Source organism: Ciona robusta, chromosome 10, assembly GCF_009617815.1.
Source record: "Ciona robusta chromosome 10, ASM961781v2".
Lineage (NCBI taxonomy): Eukaryota > Metazoa > Chordata > Ascidiacea > Phlebobranchia > Cionidae > Ciona > Ciona robusta.
Window position 1 is genome coordinate 6116379 of NC_143244.1, and position 17253 is coordinate 6133631.

Sequence of the window (17253 nt, forward strand, 5' to 3'; positions counted from 1 at the left end):
TCCCGAAAGTAAATCAGTTAAATTCAATGTTTTATCGAAGACGAGGTGGCCGAGTGGTTAAGGCGATGGACTGCTAATCCATTGTGCTCTGCACGCGTGGGTTCGAATCCCATCCTCGTCGTTTGGGATGTAGCTCAGTGGTAGAGCGCACGCTTCGCATGTGTGAGGCCCCGGGTTCAATCCCCGGCATCTCCATTTTTAGGTTGGTAAGGATAGTCGAAACGGAACTTGATCATATTTATTGAAACTGTTGGAGTGTCACTGAAAATATTCTCTTGAATTTTCAACAACTCCCGAAAGTAAATAAGTTAAATTCAACGTTTTATCGAAGACGAGGTGGCCGAGTGGTTAAGGCGATGGACTGCTAATCCATTGTGCTCTGCACGCGTGGGTTCGAATCCCATCCTCGTCGTTTGGGGATGTAGCTCAGTGGTAGAGCGCACGCTTCGCATGTGTGAGGCCCCGGGTTCAATCCCCGGCATCTCCATTTTTTGGTTGATTAAGAACAGTCGAAACGGAACTTGATCATATTTATTGAAACTGTTGGAGTGTCACTGAAAATATTCTCTTGAATTTTCAACAACTCCCGAAACTAAGTAAGTTAAATTCGACGTTTTATCGAAGACGAGGTGGCCGAGTGGTTAAGGCGATGGACTGCTAATCCATTGTGCTCTGCACGCGTGGGTTCGAATCCCATCCTCGTCGTTTGGGGATGTAGCTCAGTGGTAGAGCGCACGCTTCGCATGTGTGAGGCCCCGGGTTCAATCCCCGGCATCTCCATTTTTTGGTTGATTAAGAACAGTCGAAACGGAACTTGATCATATTTATTGAAACTGTTGGAGTGTCACTGAAAATATTCTCTTGAATTTTCAACAACTCCCGAAACTAAGTAAGTTAAATTCAACGTTTTATCGAAGACGAGGTGGCCGAGTGGTTAAGGCGATGGACTGCTAATCCATTGTGCTCTGCACGCGTGGGTTCGAATCCCATCCTCGTCGTTTGGGGATGTAGCTCAGTGGTAGAGCGCACGCTTCGCATGTGTGAGGCCCCGGGTTCAATCCCCGGCATCTCCATTTTTTGGTTGATTAAGAACAGTCGAAACGGAACTTGATCATATTTATTGAAACTGTTGGAGTGTCACTGAAAATATTCTCTTTAATTTTCAACAACTCCCAAAAGTAAATTAGTTAAATTCAATGTTTTATCGAAGACGAGGTGACCGAGTGGTTAAGGCGATGGACTGCTAATCCATTGTGCTCTGCACGCGTGGGTTCGAATCCCATCCTCGTCGTTTGGGGATGTAGCTCAGTGGTAGAGCGCACGCTTCGCATGTGTGAGGCCCCGGGTTCAATCCCCGGCATCTCCATTTTTAGGTTGATTAAGAACAGTCGAAACGGAACTTGATCATATTTATTGAAACTGTTGGAGTGTCACTGAAAATGTTCTCTTGAATTTTCAATAACTCCCGAAAGTGAATCAGTTAAATTCGATGTTTTATCGAAGACGAGGTGGCCGAGTGGTTAAGGCGATGGACTGCTAATCCATTGTGCTCTGCACGCGTGGGTTCGAATCCCATCCTCGTCGTTTGGGGATGTAGCTCAGTGGTAGAGCGCACGCTTCGCATGTGTGAGGCCCCGGGTTCAATCCCCGGCATCTCCATTTTTTGGTTGATTAAGAACAGTCGAAACGGAACTTGATCATATTTATTGAAACTGTTGGAGTGTCACTGAAAATATTCTCTTTAATTTTCAACAACTCCCGAAAGTAAATCAGTTAAATTCAATGTTTTATCGAAGACGAGGTGGCCGAGTGGTTAAGGCGATGGACTGCTAATCCATTGTGCTCTGCACGCGTGGGTTCGAATCCCATCCTCGTCGTTTCGGATGTAGCTCAGTGGTAGAGCGCACGCTTCGCATGTGTGAGGACCCGGGTTCAATCCCCGGCATCTCCATTTTTTGGTTGATTAAGAACAGTCGAAACGGAACTTGATCATATTTATTGAAACTGTTGGAGTGTCACTGAAAATATTCTCTTTAATTTTCAACAACTCCCAAAAGTAAATTAGTTAAATTCAATGTTTTATCGAAGACGAGGTGGCCGAGTGGTTAAGGCGATGGACTGCTAATCCATTGTGATCTGCACGCGTGGGTTCGAATCCCATCCTCGTCGTTTGGGGATGTAGCTCAGTGGTAGAGCGCACGCTTCGCATGTGTGAGGCCCCGGGTTCAACCCCCGGCTTCTCCATTTTTAGGTTGATAAGAACAGTCGAAACGGAAATTAATCATATTTATTGAAACTGTTGGAGTGTCACTGAAAATATTCTCTTGAATTTTCAACAACTCCCGAAAGTAAATCAGTTAAATTCAATGTTTTATCGAAGACGAGGTGGCCGAGTGGTTAAGGCGATGGACTGCTAATCCATTGTGCTCTGCACGCGTGGGTTCGAATCCCATCCTCGTCGTTTGGGGATGTAGCTCAGTGGTAGAGCGCACGCTTCGCATGTGTGAGGCCCCGGGTTCAATCCCCGGCTTCTCCATTTTTAGGTTGATAAGAACAGTCGAAACGGAAATTAATCATATTTATTGAAACTGTTGGAGTGTCACTGAAAATATTCTCTTGAATTTTCAACAACTCCCGAAAGTAAATCAGTTAAATTCAATGTTTTATCGAAGACGAGGTGGCCGAGTGGTTAAGGCGATGGACTGCTAATCCATTGTGCTCTGCACGCGTGGGTTCGAATCCCATCCTCGTCGTTTGGGATGTAGCTCAGTGGTAGAGCGCACGCTTCGCATGTGTGAGGCCACGGGTTCAATCCCCGGCATCTCCATTTTTAGGTTGGTAAGGATAGTCGAAACGGAACTTGATCATATTTATTGAAACTGTTGGAGTGTCACTGAAAATATTCTCTTGAATTTTCAACAACTCCCGAAAGTAAATAAGTTAAATTCAACGTTTTATCGAAGACGAGGTGGCCGAGTGGTTAAGGCGATGGACTGCTAATCCATTGTGCTCTGCACGCGTGGGTTCGAATCCCATCCTCGTCGTTTGGGGATGTAGCTCAGTGGTAGAGCGCACGCTTCGCATGTGTGAGGCCCCGGGTTCAATCCCCGGCATCTCCATTTTTTGGTTGATTAAGAACAGTCGAAACGGAACTTGATCATATTTATTGAAACTGTTGGAGTGTCACTGAAAATATTCTCTTGAATTTTCAACAACTCCCGAAACTAAGTAAGTTAAATTCGACGTTTTATCGAAGACGAGGTGGCCGAGTGGTTAAGGCGATGGACTGCTAATCCATTGTGCTCTGCACGCGTGGGTTCGAATCCCATCCTCGTCGTTTGGGGATGTAGCTCAGTGGTAGAGCGCACGCTTCGCATGTGTGAGGCCCCGGGTTCAATCCCCGGCATCTCCATTTTTTGGTTGATTAAGAACAGTCGAAACGGAACTTGATCATATTTATTGAAACTGTTGGAGTGTCACTGAAAATATTCTCTTGAATTTTCAACAACTCCCGAAACTAAGTAAGTTAAATTCAACGTTTTATCGAAGACGAGGTGGCCGAGTGGTTAAGGCGATGGACTGCTAATCCATTGTGCTCTGCACGCGTGGGTTCGAATCCCATCCTCGTCGTTTGGGATGTAGCTCAGTGGTAGAGCGCACGCTTCGCATGTGTGAGGCCCCGGGTTCAATCCCCGGCATCTCCATTTTTAGGTTGGTAAGGATAGTCGAAACGGAACTTGATCATATTTATTGAAACTGTTGGAGTGTCACTGAAAATATTCTCTTGAATTTTCAACAACTCCCGAAAGTAAATAAGTTAAATTCAACGTTTTATCGAAGACGAGGTGGCCGAGTGGTTAAGGCGATGGACTGCTAATCCAGTGTGCTCTGCACGCGTGGGTTCGAATCCCATCCTCGTCGTTTGGGGATGTAGCTCAGTGGTAGAGCGCACGCTTCGCATGTGTGAGGCCCCGGGTTCAATCCCCGGCATCTCCATTTTTTGGTTGATTAAGAACAGTCGAAACGGAACTTGATCATATTTATTGAAACTGTTGGAGTGTCACTGAAAATATTCTCTTGAATTTTCAACAACTCCCGAAACTAAGTAAGTTAAATTCGACGTTTTATCGAAGACGAGGTGGCCGAGTGGTTAAGGCGATGGACTGCTAATCCATTGTGCTCTGCACGCGTGGGTTCGAATCCCATCCTCGTTGTTTGGGGATGTAGCTCAGTGGTAGAGCGCACGCTTCGCATGTGTGAGGCCCCGGGTTCAATCCCCGGCATCTCCATTTTTTGGTTGATTAAGAACAGTCGAAACGGAACTTGATCATATTTATTGAAACTGTTGGAGTGTCACTGAAAATATTCTCTTGATTTTCAACAACTCCCGAAAGTAAATAAGTTAAATTCAACGTTTTATCGAAGAGGAGGTGGCCGAGTGGTTAAGGCGATGGACTGCTAATCCATTGTGCTCTGCACGCGTGGGTTCGAATCCCATCCTCGTCGTTTGGGGATGTAGCTCAGTGGTAGAGCGCACGCTTCGCATGTGTGAGGCCCGGGGTTCAATCCCCGGCATCTCCATTTTTAGGTTGATAAGAACAGTCGAAACGGAAATTAATCATATTTATTGAAACTGTTGGAGTGTCACTGAAAATATTCTCTTGAATTTTCAACAACTCCCGAAAGTAAATAAGTTAAATTCAACGTTTTATCGAAGAGGAGGTGGCCGAGTGGTTAAGGCGATGGACTGCTAATCCATTGTGCTCTGCACGCGTGGGTTCGAATCCCATCCTCGTCGTTTGGGGATGTAGCTCAGTGGTAGAGCGCACGCTTCGCATGTGTGAGGCCCCGGGTTCAATCCCCGGCATCTCCATTTTTAGGTTGATTAAGAACAGTCGAAACGGAACTTGATCATATTTATTGAAACTGTTGGAGTGTCACTGAAAATGTTCTCTTGAATTTTCAATAACTCCCGAAAGTAAATCAGTTAAATTCGATGCTTTATCGAAGACGAGGTGGCCGAGTGGTTAAGGCGATGGACTGCTAATCCATTGTGCTCTGCACGCGTGGGTTCGAATCCCATCCTCGTCGTTTAGGGATGTAGCTCAGTGGTAGAGCGCACGCTTCGCATGTGTGAGGCCCCGGGTTTAATCCCCGGCATCTCCATTTTTAGGTTGATTAAGAACAGTCGAAACGGAACTTGATCATATTTATTAAAACTGTTGGAGTGTCACTGAAAATGTTCTCTTGAATTTTCAATAACTCCCGAAAGTAAATCAGTTAAATTCGATGTTTTATCGAAGACGAAGTGGCCGAGTGGTTAAGGCGATGGACTGCTAATCCATTGTGCTCTGCACGCGTGGGTTCGAATCCCATCCTCGTCGTTTGGGGATGTAGCTCAGTGGTAGAGCGCACGCTTCGCATGTGTGAGGCCCCGGGTTCAATCCCCGGCATCTCCATTTTTTGGTTGATTAAGAACAGTCGAAACGGAACTTGATCATATTTATTGAAACTGTTGGAGTGTCACTGAAAATATTCTCTTGAATTTTCAACAACTCCCGAAACTAAGTAAGTTAAATTCAACGTTTTATCGAAGACGAGGTGGCCGAGTGGTTAAGGCGATGGACTGCTAATCCATTGTGCTCTGCACGCGTGGGTTCGAATCCCATCCTCGTCGTTTGGGGATGTAGCTCAGTGGTAGAGCGCACGCTTCGCATGTGTGAGGCCCCGGGTTCAATCCCCGGCATCTCCATTTTTTGGTTGATTAAGAACAGTCGAAACGGAACTTGATCATATTTATTGAAACTGTTGGAGTGTCACTGAAAATATTCTCTTGAATTTTCAACAACTCCCGAAACTAAGTAAGTTAAATTCGACGTTTTATCGAAGACGAGGTGGCCGAGTGGTTAAGGCGATGGACTGCTAATCCATTGTGCTCTGCACGCGTGGGTTCGAATCCCATCCTCGTCGTTTGGGGATGTAGCTCAGTGGTAGAGCGCACGCTTCGCATGTGTGAGGCCCCGGGTTCAATCCCCGGCATCTCCATTTTTTGGTTGATTAAGAACAGTCGAAACGGAACTTGATCATATTTATTGAAACTGTTGGAGTGTCACTGAAAATATTCTCTTGAATTTTCAACAACTCCCGAAACTAAGTAAGTTAAATTCAACGTTTTATCGAAGACGAGGTGGCCGAGTGGTTAAGGCGATGGACTGCTAATCCATTGTGCTCTGCACGCGTGGGTTCGAATCCCATCCTCGTCGTTTGGGATGTAGCTCAGTGGTAGAGCGCACGCTTCGCATGTGTGAGGCCCCGGGTTCAATCCCCGGCATCTCCATTTTTAGGTTGGTAAGGATAGTCGAAACGGAACTTGATCATATTTATTGAAACTGTTGGAGTGTCACTGAAAATATTCTCTTGAATTTTCAACAACTCCCGAAAGTAAATAAGTTAAATTCAACGTTTTATCGAAGACGAGGTGGCAGAGTGGTTAAGGCGATGGACTGCTAATCCATTGTGCTCTGCACGCGTGGGTTCGAATCCCATCCTCGTCGTTTGGGGATGTAGCTCAGTGGTAGAGCGCACGCTTCGCATGTGTGAGGCCCCGGGTTCAATCCCCGGCATCTCCATTTTTTGGTTGATTAAGAACAGTCGAAACGGAACTTGATCATATTTATTGAAACTGTTGGAGTGTCACTGAAAATATTCTCTTGAATTTTCAACAACTCCCGAAACTAAGTAAGTTAAATTCGACGTTTTATCGAAGACGAGGTGGCCGAGTGGTTAAGGCGATGGACTGCTAATCCATTGTGCTCTGCACGCGTGGGTTCGAATCCCATCCTCGTCGTTTGGGGATGTAGCTCAGTGGTAGAGCGCACGCTTCGCATGTGTGAGGCCCCGGGTTTAATCCCCGGCATCTCCATTTTTAGGTTGATTAAGAACAGTCGAAACGGAACTTGATCATATTTATTAAAACTGTTGGAGTGTCACTGAAAATGTTCTCTTGAATTTTCAATAACTCCCGAAAGTAAATCAGTTAAATTCGATGTTTTATCGAAGACGAAGTGGCCGAGTGGTTAAGGCGATGGACTGCTAATCCATTGTGCTCTGCACGCGTGGGTTCGAATCCCATCCTCGTCGTTTGGGGATGTAGCTCAGTGGTAGAGCGCACGCTTCGCATGTGTGAGGCCCCGGGTTCAATCCCCGGCATCTCCATTTTTTGGTTGATTAAGAACAGTCGAAACGGAACTTGATCATATTTATTGAAACTGTTGGAGTGTCACTGAAAATATTCTCTTGAATTTTCAACAACTCCCGAAACTAAGTAAGTTAAAATCAACGTTTTATCGAAGACGAGGTGGCCGAGTGGTTAAGGCGATGGACTGCTAATCCATTGTGCTCTGCACGCGTGGGTTCGAATCCCATCCTCGTCGTTTGGGCATGTAGCTCAGTGGTAGAGCGCACGCTTCGCACGTGTGAGGCCCCGGGTTCAATCCCCGGCATCTCCATTTTTTAGGTTGATTAAGAACAGTCGAAACGGAACTTGATCATATTTATTGAAACTGTTGGAGTGTCACTGAAAATGTTCTCTTGAATTTTCAATAACTCCCGAAAGTAAATCAGTTAAATTCGATGTTTTATCGAAGACGAGGTGGCCGAGTGGTTAAGGCGATGGACTGCTAATCCATTGTGCTCTGCACGCGTGGGTTCGAATCCCATCCTCGTCGTTTGGGCATGTAGCTCAGTGGTAGAGCGCACGCTTCGCATGTGTGAGGCCCCGGGTTCAATCCCCGGCATCTCCATTTTTTGGTTGATTAAGAACAGTCGAAACGGAACTTGATCATATTTATTGAAACTGTTGGAGTGTCACTGAAAATATTCTCTTGAATTTTCAACAACTCCCGAAACTAAGTAAGTTAAATTCGACGTTTTATCGAAGACGAGGTGGCCGAGTGGTTAAGGCGATGGACTGCTAATCCATTGTGCTCTGCACGCGTGGGTTCGAATCCCATCCTCGTCGTTTGGGGATGTAGCTCAGTGGTAGAGCGCACGCTTCGCATGTGTGAGGCCCCGGGTTCAATCCCCGGCATCTCCATTTTTAGGTTGATTAAGAACAGTCGAAACGGAACTTGATCATATTTATTGAAACTGTTGGAGTGTCACTGAAAATGTTCTCTTGAATTTTCAATAACTCCCGAAAGTAAATCAGTTAAATTCGATGTTTTATCGAAGACGAGGTGGCCGAGTGGTTAAGGCAATGGACTGCTAATCCATTGTGCTCTGCACGCGTGGGTTCGAATCCCATCCTCGTCGTTTGGGGATGTAGCTCAGTGGTAGAGCGCACGCTTCGCATGTGTGAGGCCCCGGGTTCAATCCCCGGCATCTCCATTTTTTGGTTGATTAAGAACAGTCGAAACGGAACTTGATCATATTTATTGAAACTGTTGGAGTGTCACTGAAAATATTCTCTTGAATTTTCAACAACTCCCGAAAGTAAATCAGTTAAATTCAATGTTTTATCGAAGACGAGGTGGCCGAGTGGTTAAGGCGATGGACTGCTAATCCATTGTGCTCTGCACGCGTGGGTTCGAATCCCATCCTCGTCGTTTGGGGATGTAGCTCAGTGGTAGAGCGCACGCTTCGCATGTGTGAGGCCCCGGGTTCAATCCCCGGCATCTCCATTTTTTGGTTGATTAAGAACAGTCGAAACGGAACTTGATCATATTTATTGAAACTGTTGGAGTGTCACTGAAAATGTTCTCTTGAATTTTAAATAACTCACGAAAGTGAATCAGTTAAATTCGATGTTTTATCGAAGAAGAGGTGGCCGAGTGGTTAAGGCGATGGACTGCTAATCCATTGTGCTCTGCACGCGTGGGTTCGAATCCCATCCTCGTCGTTTGGGGATGTAGCTCAGTGGTAGAGCGCACGCTTCGCATGTGTGAGGCCCCGGGTTCAATCCCCGGCATCTCCATTTTTTGGTTGATTAAGAACAGTCGAAACGGAACTTGATCATATTTATTGAAACTGTTGGAGTGTCACTGAAAATATTCTCTTGAATTTTCAACAACTCCCGAAACTAAGTAAGTTAAATTCAACGTTTTATCGAAGACGAGGTGGCCGAGTGGTTAAGGCGATAGACTGCTAATCCATTGTGCTCTGCACGCGTGGGTTCGAATTCCATCCTCGTCGTTTGGGCATGTAGCTCAGTGGTAGAGCGCACGCTTCGCACGTGTGAGGCCCCGGGTTCAATCCCCGGCATCTCCATTTTTTAGGTTGATTAAGAACAGTCGAAACGGAACTTGATCATATTTATTGAAACTGTTGGAGTGTCACTGAAAATGTTCTCTTGAATTTTCAATAACTCCCGAAAGTAAATCAGTTAAATTCGATGTTTTATCGAAGACGAGGTGGCCGAGTGGTTAAGGCGATGGACTGCTAATCCTTTAAGGCGATGGACTGCTAATTTTATCGAAGACGAGGTGGCCGAGTGGTTAAGGCGATAGACTGCTAATCCATTGTGCTCTGCACGCGTGGGTTCGAATTCCATCCTCGTCGTTTGGGCATGTAGCTCAGTGGTAGAGCGCACGCTTCGCACGTGTGAGGCCCCGGGTTCAATCCCCGGCATCTCCATTTTTTAGGTTGATTAAGAACAGTCGAAACGGAACTTGATCATATTTATTGAAACTGTTGGAGTGTCACTGAAAATGTTCTCTTGAATTTTCAATAACTCCCGAAAGTAAATCAGTTAAATTCGATGTTTTATCGAAGACGAGGTGGCCGAGTGGTTAAGGCGATGGACTGCTAATCCATTGTGCTCTGCACGCGTGGGTTCGAATCCCATCCTCGTCGTTTGGGGATGTAGCTCAGTGGTAGAGCGCACGCTTCGCATGTGTGAGGCCCCGGGTTCAATCCCCGGCATCTCCATTTTTTGGTTGATTAAGAACAGTCGAAACGGAACTTGATCATATTTATTGAAACTGTTGGAGTGTCACTGAAAATATTCTCTTGAATTTTCAATAACTCCCGAAAGTAAATCAGTTAAATTCGATGTTTTATCGAAGACGAGGTGGCCGAGTGGTTAAGGCGATGGACTGCTAATCCATTGTGCTCTGCACGCGTGGGTTCGAATCCCATCCTCGTCGTTTGGGGATGTAGCTCAGTGGTAGAGCGCACGCTTCGCATGTGTGAGGCCCCGGGTTCAATCCCCGGCATCTCCATTTTTAGGTTGATTAAGAACAGTCGAAACGGAACTTGATCATATTTATTGAAACTGTTGGAGTGTCACTGAAAATGTTCTCTTGAATTTTCAATAACTCCCGAAAGTAAATCAGTTAAATTCGATGTTTTATCGAAGACGAGGTGGCCGAGTGGTTAAGGCGATGGACTGCTAATCCATTGTGCTCTGCACGCGTGGGTTCGAATCCCATCCTCGTCGTTTGGGGATGTAGCTCAGTGGTAGAGCGCACGCTTCGCATGTGTGAGGCCCCGGGTTCAATCCCCGGCATCTCCATTTTTTGGTTGATTAAGAACAGTCGAAACGGAACTTGATCATATTTATTGAAACTGTTGGAGTGTCACTGAAAATATTCTCTTGAATTTTCAACAACTCCCGAAACTAAGTAAGTTAAATTCAACGTTTTATCGAAGACGAGGTGGCCGAGTGGTTAAGGCGATGGACTGCTAATCCATTGTGCTCTGCACGCGTGGGTTCGAATCCCATCCTCGTCGTTTGGGGATGTAGCTCAGTGGTAGAGCGCACGCTTCGCATGTGTGAGGCCCCGGGTTCAATCCCCGGCATCTCCATTTTTAGGTTGATTAAGAACAGTCGAAACGGAACTTGATCATATTTATTGAAACTGTTGGAGTGTCACTGAAAATATTCTCTTGAATTTTCAACAACTCCCGAAAGTAAATCAGTTAAATTCGATGTTTTATCGAAGACGAGGTGGCCGAGTGGTTAAGGCGATGGACTGCTAATCCATTGTGCTCTGCACGCGTGGGTTCGAATCCCATCCTCGTCGTTTGGGGATGTAGCTCAGTGGTAGAGCGCACGCTTCGCATGTGTGAGGCCCCGGGTTCAATCCCCGGCATCTCCATTTTTAGGTTGATTAAGAACAGTCGAAACGGAACTTGATCATATTTATTGAAACTGTTGGAGTGTCACTGAAAATGTTCTCTTGAATTTTCAATAACTCCCGAAAGTAAATCAGTTAAATTCGATGTTTTATCGAAGACGAGGTGGCCGAGTGGTTAAGGCGATGGACTGCTAATCCATTGTGCTGTGCACGCGTGGGTTCGAATCCCATCCTCGTCGTTTGGGGATGTAGCTCAGTGGTAGAGCGCACGCTTCGCATGTGTGAGGCCCCGGGTTCAATCCCCGGCATCTCCATTTTTTGGTTGATTAAGAACAGTCGAAACGGAACTTGATCATATTTATTGAAACTGTTGGAGTGTCACTGAAGATATTCTCTTGAATTTTCAACAACTCCCGAAACTAAGTAAGTTAAATTCAACGTTTTATCGAAGACGAGGTGGCCGAGTGGTTAAGGCGATGGACTGCTAATCCATTGTGCTCTGCACGCGTGGGTTCGAATCCCATCCTCGTCGTTTGGGGATGTAGCTCAGTGGTAGAGCGCACGCTTCGCATGTGTGAGGCCCCGGGTTCAATCCCCGGCATCTCCATTTTTAGGTTGATTAAGAACAGTCGAAACGTAACTTGATCATATTTATTGAAACTGTTGGAGTGCCAATCAAAATATTCTCTTGAATTTTCAACACAGGTAGAGCGCACGCTTCGCATGTGTGAGGCCCCGGGTTCAATCTCCGGCATCTCCATTTTTAGGTTGATAAGAACAGTTGAAACGGAACTTGATCATATTTTTTGAAACTGTTGGGGTGTCACTGAAAATATTCTCTTAAATTTTCAACAACTCCCGAAAGTAAAGAAGTTAAATTTAACGTTTTATCGAAGACGAGGTGGCCGAGTGGTTAAGCCGATGGACTGCTAATCCATTGTGCTCTGCACGCGTGGGTTCGAATCCCATCCTCCTCGTTTGGGGATGTAGCTCAGTGGTAGAGCGCACGCTTTGTATGTGTGAGGCCCCGGGTTCAATCCCGGCATCTTCATTTTTAGATTGATTAAGAACAGTCGAAACGGAACTTGATCATATTTGTTGAAACTGTTGGAGTGTCACTGAAAATATTCTCTTAAATTTTCAACAACTCCCGAAAGTAAATAAGTTAAATTCAATGTTTAATCGAAGACGAGGTGGCCGAGTGGTTAAGGCGATGGACTGCTAATCCATTGTGCTCTGCACGCGTGGGTTCGAATCCCATCCTCGTCGTTTGGGGATGTAGCTCTGTGGTAGAGCGCACGTTCGCATGTGTGAGGCCCCGGGTTCAATCCCCGGCATCTCCGTTTTTAGGTTGGTAAGGACAGTCGAAACGGAACTTGATCATATTTATTGAAACTGTTGGAGTGTCACTGAAAATATTCTCTTGCATTTTCAACAACTCCCGAAAGTAGATCAGTTAAATTCAACATTTTATCGAAGACGAGGTGGCCGAGTGGTTAAGGCGATGGACTGCTAATCCATTGTGCTCTGCACGCGTGGGTTCGAATCCCATCCTCCTCGTTTGGGGATGTAGCTCAGTGGTAGAGCGCACGCTTCGCATGTGTGAGGCCCCGGGTTCAATCCCCGGCATCTCCAATTTTTAGGTTGATTAAGAACAGTCGAAACGGAACTTGATCATATTTATTGAAACTGTTGGAGTGTCACTGAAAATATTCTCTTGAATTTTCAACAACTCTCGAAAGTAAATAAGTTAATTTCAACGTTTTATCGAAGACGAGGTGGCCGAGTGGTTAAGGCGATGGACTGCTAATCCATTGTGCTCTGCACGCGTGGGTTCGAATCCCATCCTCGTCGTTTGGCAATTTAGCTCAGTTTTAGAGCGCACGCTTCGCATAAGTGACGCGTCTGGTTCAATCCCCGGCCTTTCCATGTGGTTAGGTGAAGTGTAATTTTCTATTATTTTAACCCAAATAAGTATGTGCCCTTTTATTAGGCTTTCGCTCCCTTTTTTTCTTTTTAAGGCTTGATTGTTGCAAAAGGTTGTCATTAAATGTTTGTGCGCGAGCTAGTTGAGCGAGTTTGGTTTCATTTTGTAGTTGGTAGTAGTTCGGCTTTGTTTTCTTTTCTGAATAAATGGCGTCAAGTTGGGCATTTAAAACAACTGCTTCGCTTATAAAGCCAACACGTGAAGCATTGTTGGACTACTGTGCCTATATTCTGCTTGTTATTGCAATAATTGGAACCACACGAATTATTATTGGTCGCAGTGAACTACAACAGCTTTGCCCAAGAAAAACTTTTATACAGAGCAATACTTCACAACCATTAACGAATGAATTCAATAAAACTGGTGATATTGTATTAACAAAACCCAATCTTGATAAGGAAACCCGACAGTTTGTACTACAATCTAACCTAAAAGTTCATCTGGTGAAAGACTTAAAAGTTGCAGAAGGTGAAGATGACATTTCTGTACACAAACAGAAGCAAGATTCCAACTCATCAGTTTTGTACTTCTGTTTAAAACACTACCAAGCATATTTGCCATACTTTCTTCTGGCAGAATCTGCTGTTTTACTTTTGATTGGCATTTTATGGGTAAAGGTAGGAGAAACTGTATTACCTATATATTAATGAAAAACAGTGTGTTGAATGAATGAATGTAACTTGCTTTCAAGGTGGAAAAACGACAGTCGTTATTACACAAATGTTCTGTTTCATACACCTTGTACCTGCTTATGTGTTACCACATATTAAACTTTGTTGGTGATTGCTTTTTCTGTATGGCTAACAATTTAGACAAACTGTTAGTGACTGTGTTCATATTTATTGTATATATATAATATAATAATGCTATTTCATTTTACAAGATGCCCAGTGTCCAGCTATTGATCAAAGAGTTTGCCTCAATTCTCCACGAATGTAGACAATCTACATGGTATGTGTCAGTTGCTGATGTATTGCAATCAGAATCCACTATACCTGTCACTCAATCACTATTTACTTTGATGAAAAGTGATGCAGTAAGTCAATAGCTTTGTTTATTATACCTTTGAGTTTGAACTATTTTACCATCTTTTTAAGTACTACAAAACCTATTCTAATAATATAAAATATATATGCCATTTTTTTTCACATTTATACAATACATATATATATTTATATATATTATATAGCCTATATTTACAAATTTGTAATCTAATTCTTGGCTGTAAAGTGGTATATATATATATAAAGAAACAAGTCAAACTTTTTGGTTTTTAATGTTTTAGTTTTGCTTTTTTAACATATTTTCAGCCTGGAAATTATAGTTTTTTTTGATTAATGTTCGTTTATCAATTAAAGGTGAATATGGAAATGATTTTGTTACTTGAAACCTTGTTTCGACCCAACAGTGCGTATTTGAACAAATCTCAAGCGAGAAGGTTATATGAAAGAGTTCAGGTAAAAGAAGGTGTTTCATTTGTGGGGGATATAGGTAAAGCAACCACACTTTTTCCCAATTAAATGAAAATATGTTTTTAACTGCTTGTTTTAAGAACTATTGTTTTGTTGCTATATCCTCCTGTCTTTTTGTTTTAAATATTTACCAATCTTTGCTACCATAATCGAAGAGACAAATTAAGTTATTTATTATAACATAAATTTAATAGGTAAAATTCATAACCAACACTTAAATGAGTTGTATATCTGTTATTAACAAATAATTGCTAACTTATATTCGAGCGACGTGCATTAATGGGTATACATGTCCTTTTTTTACATCTGCAGAAGTTCTGTATCGAGAATGAAAACTCAGTTGTTCTACTAGACTCATACATCTCAAAGTCCATTGTTCAGTTGATTGCATGGATGTTGTTTTTCTTCATTAACATGGTCTTGTTTGTAAAGTTTGAGTTCTACTCAACTTGTGGCTGGTCAGAAGTTTGTGAACACGACACATTTTTAAGGTAGAGTGGATTTTATCATTCAACAAAATACATGATATTGTTAAGAACAGTATGTTTTAAAGCATAACTATAAGAATGGTATGTTGAAACTGGAACAAACCGGGTTTAAATCTCGGTACAGCTACCATTATGGTTGCATGGTCATTTAGTAACATTGCCAAACATGTATCCGGACTAGTTTTATTTAATTGTTCACACCAGTACCACTGGTCCACTACATATGGTGTTTTTTTAAATCTTTCACAAAAAGATAAAAAAATTGAACATTATTATTCAGTAAAATTTGATACTAAACATTATCAATGGTAAAAATACACAATGAAAATACTCTGTTAAATTATATGTCATGTGGTGTAACATTTTCTGGGCCTCGGTAATTGTAAAATTTGATTTCAGGATCATATGGTACATGGCTCAGTTGTTGGTACTTGTATACGGGATATTTAACTGCAGTGCTTTGAAGTGGATCAATGATAAAGCTGTTTACATTAACAGACCAAGAAGGTATGTAGCTACACCTACAGACTATACTTGTTTATTAATCTTTCACAAAGTAACTGTAAGAATATATGTAACAGTTAGCACTATGGGTTAATATTTGATAGTAGTTATATGTTTACAAATTATAAAATGTTTATGAACTATTATAGTAATGGGTTGTAACTTGTAACAAAAAATTAGCATTTATGTTTTGTTGCAGGAATTTTTTATGCTGTGAAGATGACAATGATGATTCTTCATCTAAAAAGAGAAAATTCGTAAAATGCCGACCATTCAAGTAATGTTTTTTCTATTTCACCTAAATTGTATGGTGGTCAAAGTTTACAGAGTTTATGGTACAGTGTCAGTACTCGTATATCTCTAAATTAAGTCGTAAAAAAGGGGGACTAATAATTGCATTTTTACGAAAACAAAAACAAATCCTGCTTTTATTCCCTTATTAAGCAATCTATTTGTCCAATGTCAGGTTCTTTTTTATGTGAAAAATATTTCAATGGGTAATGATACAAAAAAAACTTTAAATTTTTAAATTATATTAACCTATTCCCTTTTACAGAGTGGGTCAGGATCAAACTGTTGTACATAACGACCTGGCATTGCTTCTACACCTCGCTTCTTCATCAAACCATAAAACAATCACATACTTTACTATATTTCTATTTGATCAGTGGAAAGAAAAGTTTTCTCAGCCAGGTTTGTGGCGTGTATCTATAATGTTACTTTATGCATTTTTACAGCATGATTTTACATTTTTGAACATTTGTCAGCAAAATTTTAAAAATAGTATATCACCTTTTAAAATTTATATTATAGGTTTTAATTTGTATATATAAAGACGTAAAAGGATTTTTATTTTTAGTCAACCATCTATATTCAAATACCCTTACAACCATTTACCTTTGTACATATTTTAAAATTTAAAAATAAATTACATTTGTATTTAGTTGAAGATGTTCACATTGAATCCCCTGTCAAACAAAAGTTGGTGAAACAGTTTCCTGCGAGAAAATCAAATTCTTCGTCTCATCCTCTGCTTACCAAGTCGTCGAGCTATGGAAAAGTTTCATTTTTTATCGAGAGCCCACAGGATGAGGCAACTGATTCCCCATCATCAAGTTCAAAAACATCTGGAGATGTATCAGATCGTATCTCAAGCACCTGAAATATTGCGAACAAAGTGGAAAACTTGGTAAACAGCCATGAGATGTATGAAATAGAACACTTGTGTTGTAGCTATGAGGGATAAAGAGGTTACATATATTTATAACATTACAACTTTGTTATAACTTTGAAAATGAGAGCGAAGATCATATTATCTAAAGAACAGAGAGAGGGGAAACAACTGCATGCAACTTGATGTTACCTATTTATTTTGTGGCAGAATAACTTAAGTATTTATAACATGGCTCTTTTATTATTGTTGAGATGTTATAATTGTGTTACAGTGGCACATTAAACAGTGTCACTGCTTTTATTAAATATCATTTTTTTCCAATGAAAATATGCAGTGTGTATAAGCCAAGGCAGTGTTGTACTACATACATGTGTTTTTTACTGATTTTTTATATATATATCTCACTTTGAAAATAAATAAAATTTATAAAAAGGCAATTAAAAATAAATAAAATATATACGACTGCACTCTTAAGAGATAAATGTTGTCCGGTGCCGTAGCATAGTTGGTTAGCGCGCCTGCCTTGAACCCAGAGGTAATGGCCTCAAGG

General features: G+C 42.2%; 1 protein-coding gene and 82 non-coding genes across 83 annotated transcripts; all 83 read left to right on the top strand.

Annotated features, from left to right (window-relative positions):
• The first annotated feature begins 39 nt into the window (after window positions 1-39).
• Window positions 40-121, top strand: Trnas-gcu (transfer RNA serine (anticodon GCU)). The gene has a single exon. It is a non-coding gene; the product is annotated as a tRNA-Ser (tRNA).
• A 209-nt stretch (window positions 122-330) lies between these two features.
• On the top strand, window positions 331-412 carry Trnas-gcu (transfer RNA serine (anticodon GCU)). Its single transcript has one exon. It is a non-coding gene; the product is annotated as a tRNA-Ser (tRNA).
• A 3-nt stretch (window positions 413-415) lies between these two features.
• Window positions 416-487, top strand: Trnaa-cgc (transfer RNA alanine (anticodon CGC)). The gene has a single exon. It is a non-coding gene; the product is annotated as a tRNA-Ala (tRNA).
• Window positions 488-623: 136 nt separating this feature from the next.
• On the top strand, window positions 624-705 carry Trnas-gcu (transfer RNA serine (anticodon GCU)). The gene has a single exon. It is a non-coding gene; the product is annotated as a tRNA-Ser (tRNA).
• Window positions 706-708: 3 nt separating this feature from the next.
• Trnaa-cgc (transfer RNA alanine (anticodon CGC)) lies at window positions 709-780 on the top strand. Its single transcript has one exon. It is a non-coding gene; the product is annotated as a tRNA-Ala (tRNA).
• Window positions 781-916: 136 nt separating this feature from the next.
• Trnas-gcu (transfer RNA serine (anticodon GCU)) lies at window positions 917-998 on the top strand. Its single transcript has one exon. It is a non-coding gene; the product is annotated as a tRNA-Ser (tRNA).
• A 3-nt stretch (window positions 999-1001) lies between these two features.
• Window positions 1002-1073, top strand: Trnaa-cgc (transfer RNA alanine (anticodon CGC)). Its single transcript has one exon. It is a non-coding gene; the product is annotated as a tRNA-Ala (tRNA).
• A 136-nt stretch (window positions 1074-1209) lies between these two features.
• Window positions 1210-1291, top strand: Trnas-gcu (transfer RNA serine (anticodon GCU)). The gene has a single exon. It is a non-coding gene; the product is annotated as a tRNA-Ser (tRNA).
• A 3-nt stretch (window positions 1292-1294) lies between these two features.
• Window positions 1295-1366, top strand: Trnaa-cgc (transfer RNA alanine (anticodon CGC)). Its single transcript has one exon. It is a non-coding gene; the product is annotated as a tRNA-Ala (tRNA).
• A 136-nt stretch (window positions 1367-1502) lies between these two features.
• Window positions 1503-1584, top strand: Trnas-gcu (transfer RNA serine (anticodon GCU)). The gene has a single exon. It is a non-coding gene; the product is annotated as a tRNA-Ser (tRNA).
• Window positions 1585-1587: 3 nt separating this feature from the next.
• Window positions 1588-1659, top strand: Trnaa-cgc (transfer RNA alanine (anticodon CGC)). The gene has a single exon. It is a non-coding gene; the product is annotated as a tRNA-Ala (tRNA).
• A 136-nt stretch (window positions 1660-1795) lies between these two features.
• On the top strand, window positions 1796-1877 carry Trnas-gcu (transfer RNA serine (anticodon GCU)). Its single transcript has one exon. It is a non-coding gene; the product is annotated as a tRNA-Ser (tRNA).
• A 4-nt stretch (window positions 1878-1881) lies between these two features.
• Trnaa-cgc (transfer RNA alanine (anticodon CGC)) lies at window positions 1882-1951 on the top strand. Its single transcript has one exon. It is a non-coding gene; the product is annotated as a tRNA-Ala (tRNA).
• A 136-nt stretch (window positions 1952-2087) lies between these two features.
• On the top strand, window positions 2088-2169 carry Trnas-gcu (transfer RNA serine (anticodon GCU)). The gene has a single exon. It is a non-coding gene; the product is annotated as a tRNA-Ser (tRNA).
• A 3-nt stretch (window positions 2170-2172) lies between these two features.
• Trnaa-cgc (transfer RNA alanine (anticodon CGC)) lies at window positions 2173-2244 on the top strand. Its single transcript has one exon. It is a non-coding gene; the product is annotated as a tRNA-Ala (tRNA).
• Window positions 2245-2379: 135 nt separating this feature from the next.
• Trnas-gcu (transfer RNA serine (anticodon GCU)) lies at window positions 2380-2461 on the top strand. The gene has a single exon. It is a non-coding gene; the product is annotated as a tRNA-Ser (tRNA).
• Window positions 2462-2464: 3 nt separating this feature from the next.
• Window positions 2465-2536, top strand: Trnaa-cgc (transfer RNA alanine (anticodon CGC)). Its single transcript has one exon. It is a non-coding gene; the product is annotated as a tRNA-Ala (tRNA).
• Window positions 2537-2671: 135 nt separating this feature from the next.
• On the top strand, window positions 2672-2753 carry Trnas-gcu (transfer RNA serine (anticodon GCU)). The gene has a single exon. It is a non-coding gene; the product is annotated as a tRNA-Ser (tRNA).
• Window positions 2754-2962: 209 nt separating this feature from the next.
• On the top strand, window positions 2963-3044 carry Trnas-gcu (transfer RNA serine (anticodon GCU)). The gene has a single exon. It is a non-coding gene; the product is annotated as a tRNA-Ser (tRNA).
• Window positions 3045-3047: 3 nt separating this feature from the next.
• On the top strand, window positions 3048-3119 carry Trnaa-cgc (transfer RNA alanine (anticodon CGC)). The gene has a single exon. It is a non-coding gene; the product is annotated as a tRNA-Ala (tRNA).
• A 136-nt stretch (window positions 3120-3255) lies between these two features.
• Trnas-gcu (transfer RNA serine (anticodon GCU)) lies at window positions 3256-3337 on the top strand. Its single transcript has one exon. It is a non-coding gene; the product is annotated as a tRNA-Ser (tRNA).
• A 3-nt stretch (window positions 3338-3340) lies between these two features.
• Window positions 3341-3412, top strand: Trnaa-cgc (transfer RNA alanine (anticodon CGC)). The gene has a single exon. It is a non-coding gene; the product is annotated as a tRNA-Ala (tRNA).
• A 136-nt stretch (window positions 3413-3548) lies between these two features.
• On the top strand, window positions 3549-3630 carry Trnas-gcu (transfer RNA serine (anticodon GCU)). Its single transcript has one exon. It is a non-coding gene; the product is annotated as a tRNA-Ser (tRNA).
• Window positions 3631-3839: 209 nt separating this feature from the next.
• Window positions 3840-3921, top strand: Trnas-gcu (transfer RNA serine (anticodon GCU)). The gene has a single exon. It is a non-coding gene; the product is annotated as a tRNA-Ser (tRNA).
• Window positions 3922-3924: 3 nt separating this feature from the next.
• On the top strand, window positions 3925-3996 carry Trnaa-cgc (transfer RNA alanine (anticodon CGC)). Its single transcript has one exon. It is a non-coding gene; the product is annotated as a tRNA-Ala (tRNA).
• A 136-nt stretch (window positions 3997-4132) lies between these two features.
• Trnas-gcu (transfer RNA serine (anticodon GCU)) lies at window positions 4133-4214 on the top strand. The gene has a single exon. It is a non-coding gene; the product is annotated as a tRNA-Ser (tRNA).
• Window positions 4215-4217: 3 nt separating this feature from the next.
• Window positions 4218-4289, top strand: Trnaa-cgc (transfer RNA alanine (anticodon CGC)). Its single transcript has one exon. It is a non-coding gene; the product is annotated as a tRNA-Ala (tRNA).
• Window positions 4290-4424: 135 nt separating this feature from the next.
• On the top strand, window positions 4425-4506 carry Trnas-gcu (transfer RNA serine (anticodon GCU)). The gene has a single exon. It is a non-coding gene; the product is annotated as a tRNA-Ser (tRNA).
• A 3-nt stretch (window positions 4507-4509) lies between these two features.
• On the top strand, window positions 4510-4581 carry Trnaa-cgc (transfer RNA alanine (anticodon CGC)). Its single transcript has one exon. It is a non-coding gene; the product is annotated as a tRNA-Ala (tRNA).
• Window positions 4582-4716: 135 nt separating this feature from the next.
• On the top strand, window positions 4717-4798 carry Trnas-gcu (transfer RNA serine (anticodon GCU)). The gene has a single exon. It is a non-coding gene; the product is annotated as a tRNA-Ser (tRNA).
• Window positions 4799-4801: 3 nt separating this feature from the next.
• On the top strand, window positions 4802-4873 carry Trnaa-cgc (transfer RNA alanine (anticodon CGC)). Its single transcript has one exon. It is a non-coding gene; the product is annotated as a tRNA-Ala (tRNA).
• Window positions 4874-5009: 136 nt separating this feature from the next.
• Window positions 5010-5091, top strand: Trnas-gcu (transfer RNA serine (anticodon GCU)). Its single transcript has one exon. It is a non-coding gene; the product is annotated as a tRNA-Ser (tRNA).
• Window positions 5092-5094: 3 nt separating this feature from the next.
• Window positions 5095-5166, top strand: Trnaa-cgc (transfer RNA alanine (anticodon CGC)). The gene has a single exon. It is a non-coding gene; the product is annotated as a tRNA-Ala (tRNA).
• A 136-nt stretch (window positions 5167-5302) lies between these two features.
• On the top strand, window positions 5303-5384 carry Trnas-gcu (transfer RNA serine (anticodon GCU)). Its single transcript has one exon. It is a non-coding gene; the product is annotated as a tRNA-Ser (tRNA).
• Window positions 5385-5387: 3 nt separating this feature from the next.
• Trnaa-cgc (transfer RNA alanine (anticodon CGC)) lies at window positions 5388-5459 on the top strand. Its single transcript has one exon. It is a non-coding gene; the product is annotated as a tRNA-Ala (tRNA).
• Window positions 5460-5595: 136 nt separating this feature from the next.
• Window positions 5596-5677, top strand: Trnas-gcu (transfer RNA serine (anticodon GCU)). Its single transcript has one exon. It is a non-coding gene; the product is annotated as a tRNA-Ser (tRNA).
• A 3-nt stretch (window positions 5678-5680) lies between these two features.
• Window positions 5681-5752, top strand: Trnaa-cgc (transfer RNA alanine (anticodon CGC)). Its single transcript has one exon. It is a non-coding gene; the product is annotated as a tRNA-Ala (tRNA).
• A 136-nt stretch (window positions 5753-5888) lies between these two features.
• Trnas-gcu (transfer RNA serine (anticodon GCU)) lies at window positions 5889-5970 on the top strand. The gene has a single exon. It is a non-coding gene; the product is annotated as a tRNA-Ser (tRNA).
• A 3-nt stretch (window positions 5971-5973) lies between these two features.
• Trnaa-cgc (transfer RNA alanine (anticodon CGC)) lies at window positions 5974-6045 on the top strand. Its single transcript has one exon. It is a non-coding gene; the product is annotated as a tRNA-Ala (tRNA).
• A 136-nt stretch (window positions 6046-6181) lies between these two features.
• Trnas-gcu (transfer RNA serine (anticodon GCU)) lies at window positions 6182-6263 on the top strand. The gene has a single exon. It is a non-coding gene; the product is annotated as a tRNA-Ser (tRNA).
• Window positions 6264-6472: 209 nt separating this feature from the next.
• Trnas-gcu (transfer RNA serine (anticodon GCU)) lies at window positions 6473-6554 on the top strand. Its single transcript has one exon. It is a non-coding gene; the product is annotated as a tRNA-Ser (tRNA).
• A 3-nt stretch (window positions 6555-6557) lies between these two features.
• On the top strand, window positions 6558-6629 carry Trnaa-cgc (transfer RNA alanine (anticodon CGC)). Its single transcript has one exon. It is a non-coding gene; the product is annotated as a tRNA-Ala (tRNA).
• Window positions 6630-6765: 136 nt separating this feature from the next.
• Trnas-gcu (transfer RNA serine (anticodon GCU)) lies at window positions 6766-6847 on the top strand. The gene has a single exon. It is a non-coding gene; the product is annotated as a tRNA-Ser (tRNA).
• A 3-nt stretch (window positions 6848-6850) lies between these two features.
• Trnaa-cgc (transfer RNA alanine (anticodon CGC)) lies at window positions 6851-6922 on the top strand. Its single transcript has one exon. It is a non-coding gene; the product is annotated as a tRNA-Ala (tRNA).
• A 136-nt stretch (window positions 6923-7058) lies between these two features.
• Window positions 7059-7140, top strand: Trnas-gcu (transfer RNA serine (anticodon GCU)). Its single transcript has one exon. It is a non-coding gene; the product is annotated as a tRNA-Ser (tRNA).
• A 3-nt stretch (window positions 7141-7143) lies between these two features.
• Window positions 7144-7215, top strand: Trnaa-cgc (transfer RNA alanine (anticodon CGC)). The gene has a single exon. It is a non-coding gene; the product is annotated as a tRNA-Ala (tRNA).
• A 136-nt stretch (window positions 7216-7351) lies between these two features.
• On the top strand, window positions 7352-7433 carry Trnas-gcu (transfer RNA serine (anticodon GCU)). Its single transcript has one exon. It is a non-coding gene; the product is annotated as a tRNA-Ser (tRNA).
• A 3-nt stretch (window positions 7434-7436) lies between these two features.
• Window positions 7437-7508, top strand: Trnaa-cgc (transfer RNA alanine (anticodon CGC)). The gene has a single exon. It is a non-coding gene; the product is annotated as a tRNA-Ala (tRNA).
• A 137-nt stretch (window positions 7509-7645) lies between these two features.
• On the top strand, window positions 7646-7727 carry Trnas-gcu (transfer RNA serine (anticodon GCU)). Its single transcript has one exon. It is a non-coding gene; the product is annotated as a tRNA-Ser (tRNA).
• Window positions 7728-7730: 3 nt separating this feature from the next.
• On the top strand, window positions 7731-7802 carry Trnaa-cgc (transfer RNA alanine (anticodon CGC)). The gene has a single exon. It is a non-coding gene; the product is annotated as a tRNA-Ala (tRNA).
• Window positions 7803-7938: 136 nt separating this feature from the next.
• Trnas-gcu (transfer RNA serine (anticodon GCU)) lies at window positions 7939-8020 on the top strand. Its single transcript has one exon. It is a non-coding gene; the product is annotated as a tRNA-Ser (tRNA).
• Window positions 8021-8023: 3 nt separating this feature from the next.
• On the top strand, window positions 8024-8095 carry Trnaa-cgc (transfer RNA alanine (anticodon CGC)). The gene has a single exon. It is a non-coding gene; the product is annotated as a tRNA-Ala (tRNA).
• Window positions 8096-8231: 136 nt separating this feature from the next.
• Trnas-gcu (transfer RNA serine (anticodon GCU)) lies at window positions 8232-8313 on the top strand. Its single transcript has one exon. It is a non-coding gene; the product is annotated as a tRNA-Ser (tRNA).
• A 3-nt stretch (window positions 8314-8316) lies between these two features.
• On the top strand, window positions 8317-8388 carry Trnaa-cgc (transfer RNA alanine (anticodon CGC)). Its single transcript has one exon. It is a non-coding gene; the product is annotated as a tRNA-Ala (tRNA).
• A 136-nt stretch (window positions 8389-8524) lies between these two features.
• On the top strand, window positions 8525-8606 carry Trnas-gcu (transfer RNA serine (anticodon GCU)). Its single transcript has one exon. It is a non-coding gene; the product is annotated as a tRNA-Ser (tRNA).
• A 3-nt stretch (window positions 8607-8609) lies between these two features.
• Trnaa-cgc (transfer RNA alanine (anticodon CGC)) lies at window positions 8610-8681 on the top strand. Its single transcript has one exon. It is a non-coding gene; the product is annotated as a tRNA-Ala (tRNA).
• A 136-nt stretch (window positions 8682-8817) lies between these two features.
• Window positions 8818-8899, top strand: Trnas-gcu (transfer RNA serine (anticodon GCU)). Its single transcript has one exon. It is a non-coding gene; the product is annotated as a tRNA-Ser (tRNA).
• Window positions 8900-8902: 3 nt separating this feature from the next.
• Trnaa-cgc (transfer RNA alanine (anticodon CGC)) lies at window positions 8903-8974 on the top strand. The gene has a single exon. It is a non-coding gene; the product is annotated as a tRNA-Ala (tRNA).
• Window positions 8975-9110: 136 nt separating this feature from the next.
• Window positions 9111-9192, top strand: Trnas-gcu (transfer RNA serine (anticodon GCU)). Its single transcript has one exon. It is a non-coding gene; the product is annotated as a tRNA-Ser (tRNA).
• A 3-nt stretch (window positions 9193-9195) lies between these two features.
• Window positions 9196-9267, top strand: Trnaa-cgc (transfer RNA alanine (anticodon CGC)). Its single transcript has one exon. It is a non-coding gene; the product is annotated as a tRNA-Ala (tRNA).
• Window positions 9268-9476: 209 nt separating this feature from the next.
• Window positions 9477-9558, top strand: Trnas-gcu (transfer RNA serine (anticodon GCU)). The gene has a single exon. It is a non-coding gene; the product is annotated as a tRNA-Ser (tRNA).
• Window positions 9559-9561: 3 nt separating this feature from the next.
• Window positions 9562-9633, top strand: Trnaa-cgc (transfer RNA alanine (anticodon CGC)). Its single transcript has one exon. It is a non-coding gene; the product is annotated as a tRNA-Ala (tRNA).
• A 137-nt stretch (window positions 9634-9770) lies between these two features.
• Trnas-gcu (transfer RNA serine (anticodon GCU)) lies at window positions 9771-9852 on the top strand. Its single transcript has one exon. It is a non-coding gene; the product is annotated as a tRNA-Ser (tRNA).
• A 3-nt stretch (window positions 9853-9855) lies between these two features.
• Window positions 9856-9927, top strand: Trnaa-cgc (transfer RNA alanine (anticodon CGC)). Its single transcript has one exon. It is a non-coding gene; the product is annotated as a tRNA-Ala (tRNA).
• Window positions 9928-10063: 136 nt separating this feature from the next.
• Trnas-gcu (transfer RNA serine (anticodon GCU)) lies at window positions 10064-10145 on the top strand. Its single transcript has one exon. It is a non-coding gene; the product is annotated as a tRNA-Ser (tRNA).
• A 3-nt stretch (window positions 10146-10148) lies between these two features.
• On the top strand, window positions 10149-10220 carry Trnaa-cgc (transfer RNA alanine (anticodon CGC)). Its single transcript has one exon. It is a non-coding gene; the product is annotated as a tRNA-Ala (tRNA).
• A 136-nt stretch (window positions 10221-10356) lies between these two features.
• Window positions 10357-10438, top strand: Trnas-gcu (transfer RNA serine (anticodon GCU)). Its single transcript has one exon. It is a non-coding gene; the product is annotated as a tRNA-Ser (tRNA).
• A 3-nt stretch (window positions 10439-10441) lies between these two features.
• Trnaa-cgc (transfer RNA alanine (anticodon CGC)) lies at window positions 10442-10513 on the top strand. The gene has a single exon. It is a non-coding gene; the product is annotated as a tRNA-Ala (tRNA).
• Window positions 10514-10649: 136 nt separating this feature from the next.
• Window positions 10650-10731, top strand: Trnas-gcu (transfer RNA serine (anticodon GCU)). Its single transcript has one exon. It is a non-coding gene; the product is annotated as a tRNA-Ser (tRNA).
• A 3-nt stretch (window positions 10732-10734) lies between these two features.
• On the top strand, window positions 10735-10806 carry Trnaa-cgc (transfer RNA alanine (anticodon CGC)). The gene has a single exon. It is a non-coding gene; the product is annotated as a tRNA-Ala (tRNA).
• A 136-nt stretch (window positions 10807-10942) lies between these two features.
• Window positions 10943-11024, top strand: Trnas-gcu (transfer RNA serine (anticodon GCU)). The gene has a single exon. It is a non-coding gene; the product is annotated as a tRNA-Ser (tRNA).
• Window positions 11025-11027: 3 nt separating this feature from the next.
• Trnaa-cgc (transfer RNA alanine (anticodon CGC)) lies at window positions 11028-11099 on the top strand. Its single transcript has one exon. It is a non-coding gene; the product is annotated as a tRNA-Ala (tRNA).
• Window positions 11100-11235: 136 nt separating this feature from the next.
• Window positions 11236-11317, top strand: Trnas-gcu (transfer RNA serine (anticodon GCU)). The gene has a single exon. It is a non-coding gene; the product is annotated as a tRNA-Ser (tRNA).
• Window positions 11318-11320: 3 nt separating this feature from the next.
• Window positions 11321-11392, top strand: Trnaa-cgc (transfer RNA alanine (anticodon CGC)). Its single transcript has one exon. It is a non-coding gene; the product is annotated as a tRNA-Ala (tRNA).
• Window positions 11393-11528: 136 nt separating this feature from the next.
• Window positions 11529-11610, top strand: Trnas-gcu (transfer RNA serine (anticodon GCU)). The gene has a single exon. It is a non-coding gene; the product is annotated as a tRNA-Ser (tRNA).
• Window positions 11611-11613: 3 nt separating this feature from the next.
• On the top strand, window positions 11614-11685 carry Trnaa-cgc (transfer RNA alanine (anticodon CGC)). The gene has a single exon. It is a non-coding gene; the product is annotated as a tRNA-Ala (tRNA).
• A 288-nt stretch (window positions 11686-11973) lies between these two features.
• Window positions 11974-12055, top strand: Trnas-gcu (transfer RNA serine (anticodon GCU)). Its single transcript has one exon. It is a non-coding gene; the product is annotated as a tRNA-Ser (tRNA).
• A 3-nt stretch (window positions 12056-12058) lies between these two features.
• Trnat-ugu (transfer RNA threonine (anticodon UGU)) lies at window positions 12059-12129 on the top strand. The gene has a single exon. It is a non-coding gene; the product is annotated as a tRNA-Thr (tRNA).
• A 136-nt stretch (window positions 12130-12265) lies between these two features.
• Trnas-gcu (transfer RNA serine (anticodon GCU)) lies at window positions 12266-12347 on the top strand. Its single transcript has one exon. It is a non-coding gene; the product is annotated as a tRNA-Ser (tRNA).
• A 209-nt stretch (window positions 12348-12556) lies between these two features.
• On the top strand, window positions 12557-12638 carry Trnas-gcu (transfer RNA serine (anticodon GCU)). The gene has a single exon. It is a non-coding gene; the product is annotated as a tRNA-Ser (tRNA).
• A 3-nt stretch (window positions 12639-12641) lies between these two features.
• On the top strand, window positions 12642-12713 carry Trnaa-cgc (transfer RNA alanine (anticodon CGC)). The gene has a single exon. It is a non-coding gene; the product is annotated as a tRNA-Ala (tRNA).
• Window positions 12714-12850: 137 nt separating this feature from the next.
• On the top strand, window positions 12851-12932 carry Trnas-gcu (transfer RNA serine (anticodon GCU)). Its single transcript has one exon. It is a non-coding gene; the product is annotated as a tRNA-Ser (tRNA).
• Window positions 12933-13049: 117 nt separating this feature from the next.
• Window positions 13050-17156, top strand: LOC149730102 (volume-regulated anion channel subunit LRRC8E-like). Its single transcript, XM_089885761.1, has 8 exons — window positions 13050-13682; window positions 13949-14101; window positions 14424-14522; window positions 14850-15028; window positions 15425-15532; window positions 15729-15806; window positions 16086-16222; window positions 16474-17156. The coding sequence occupies exons 1-8, from the start codon at window positions 13212-13214 to the stop codon at window positions 16689-16691; spliced, it is 1443 nt and encodes a 480-aa protein (XP_089741887.1). The 5' UTR covers window positions 13050-13211; the 3' UTR covers window positions 16692-17156.
• The last annotated feature ends 97 nt before the right edge of the window (window positions 17157-17253 follow it).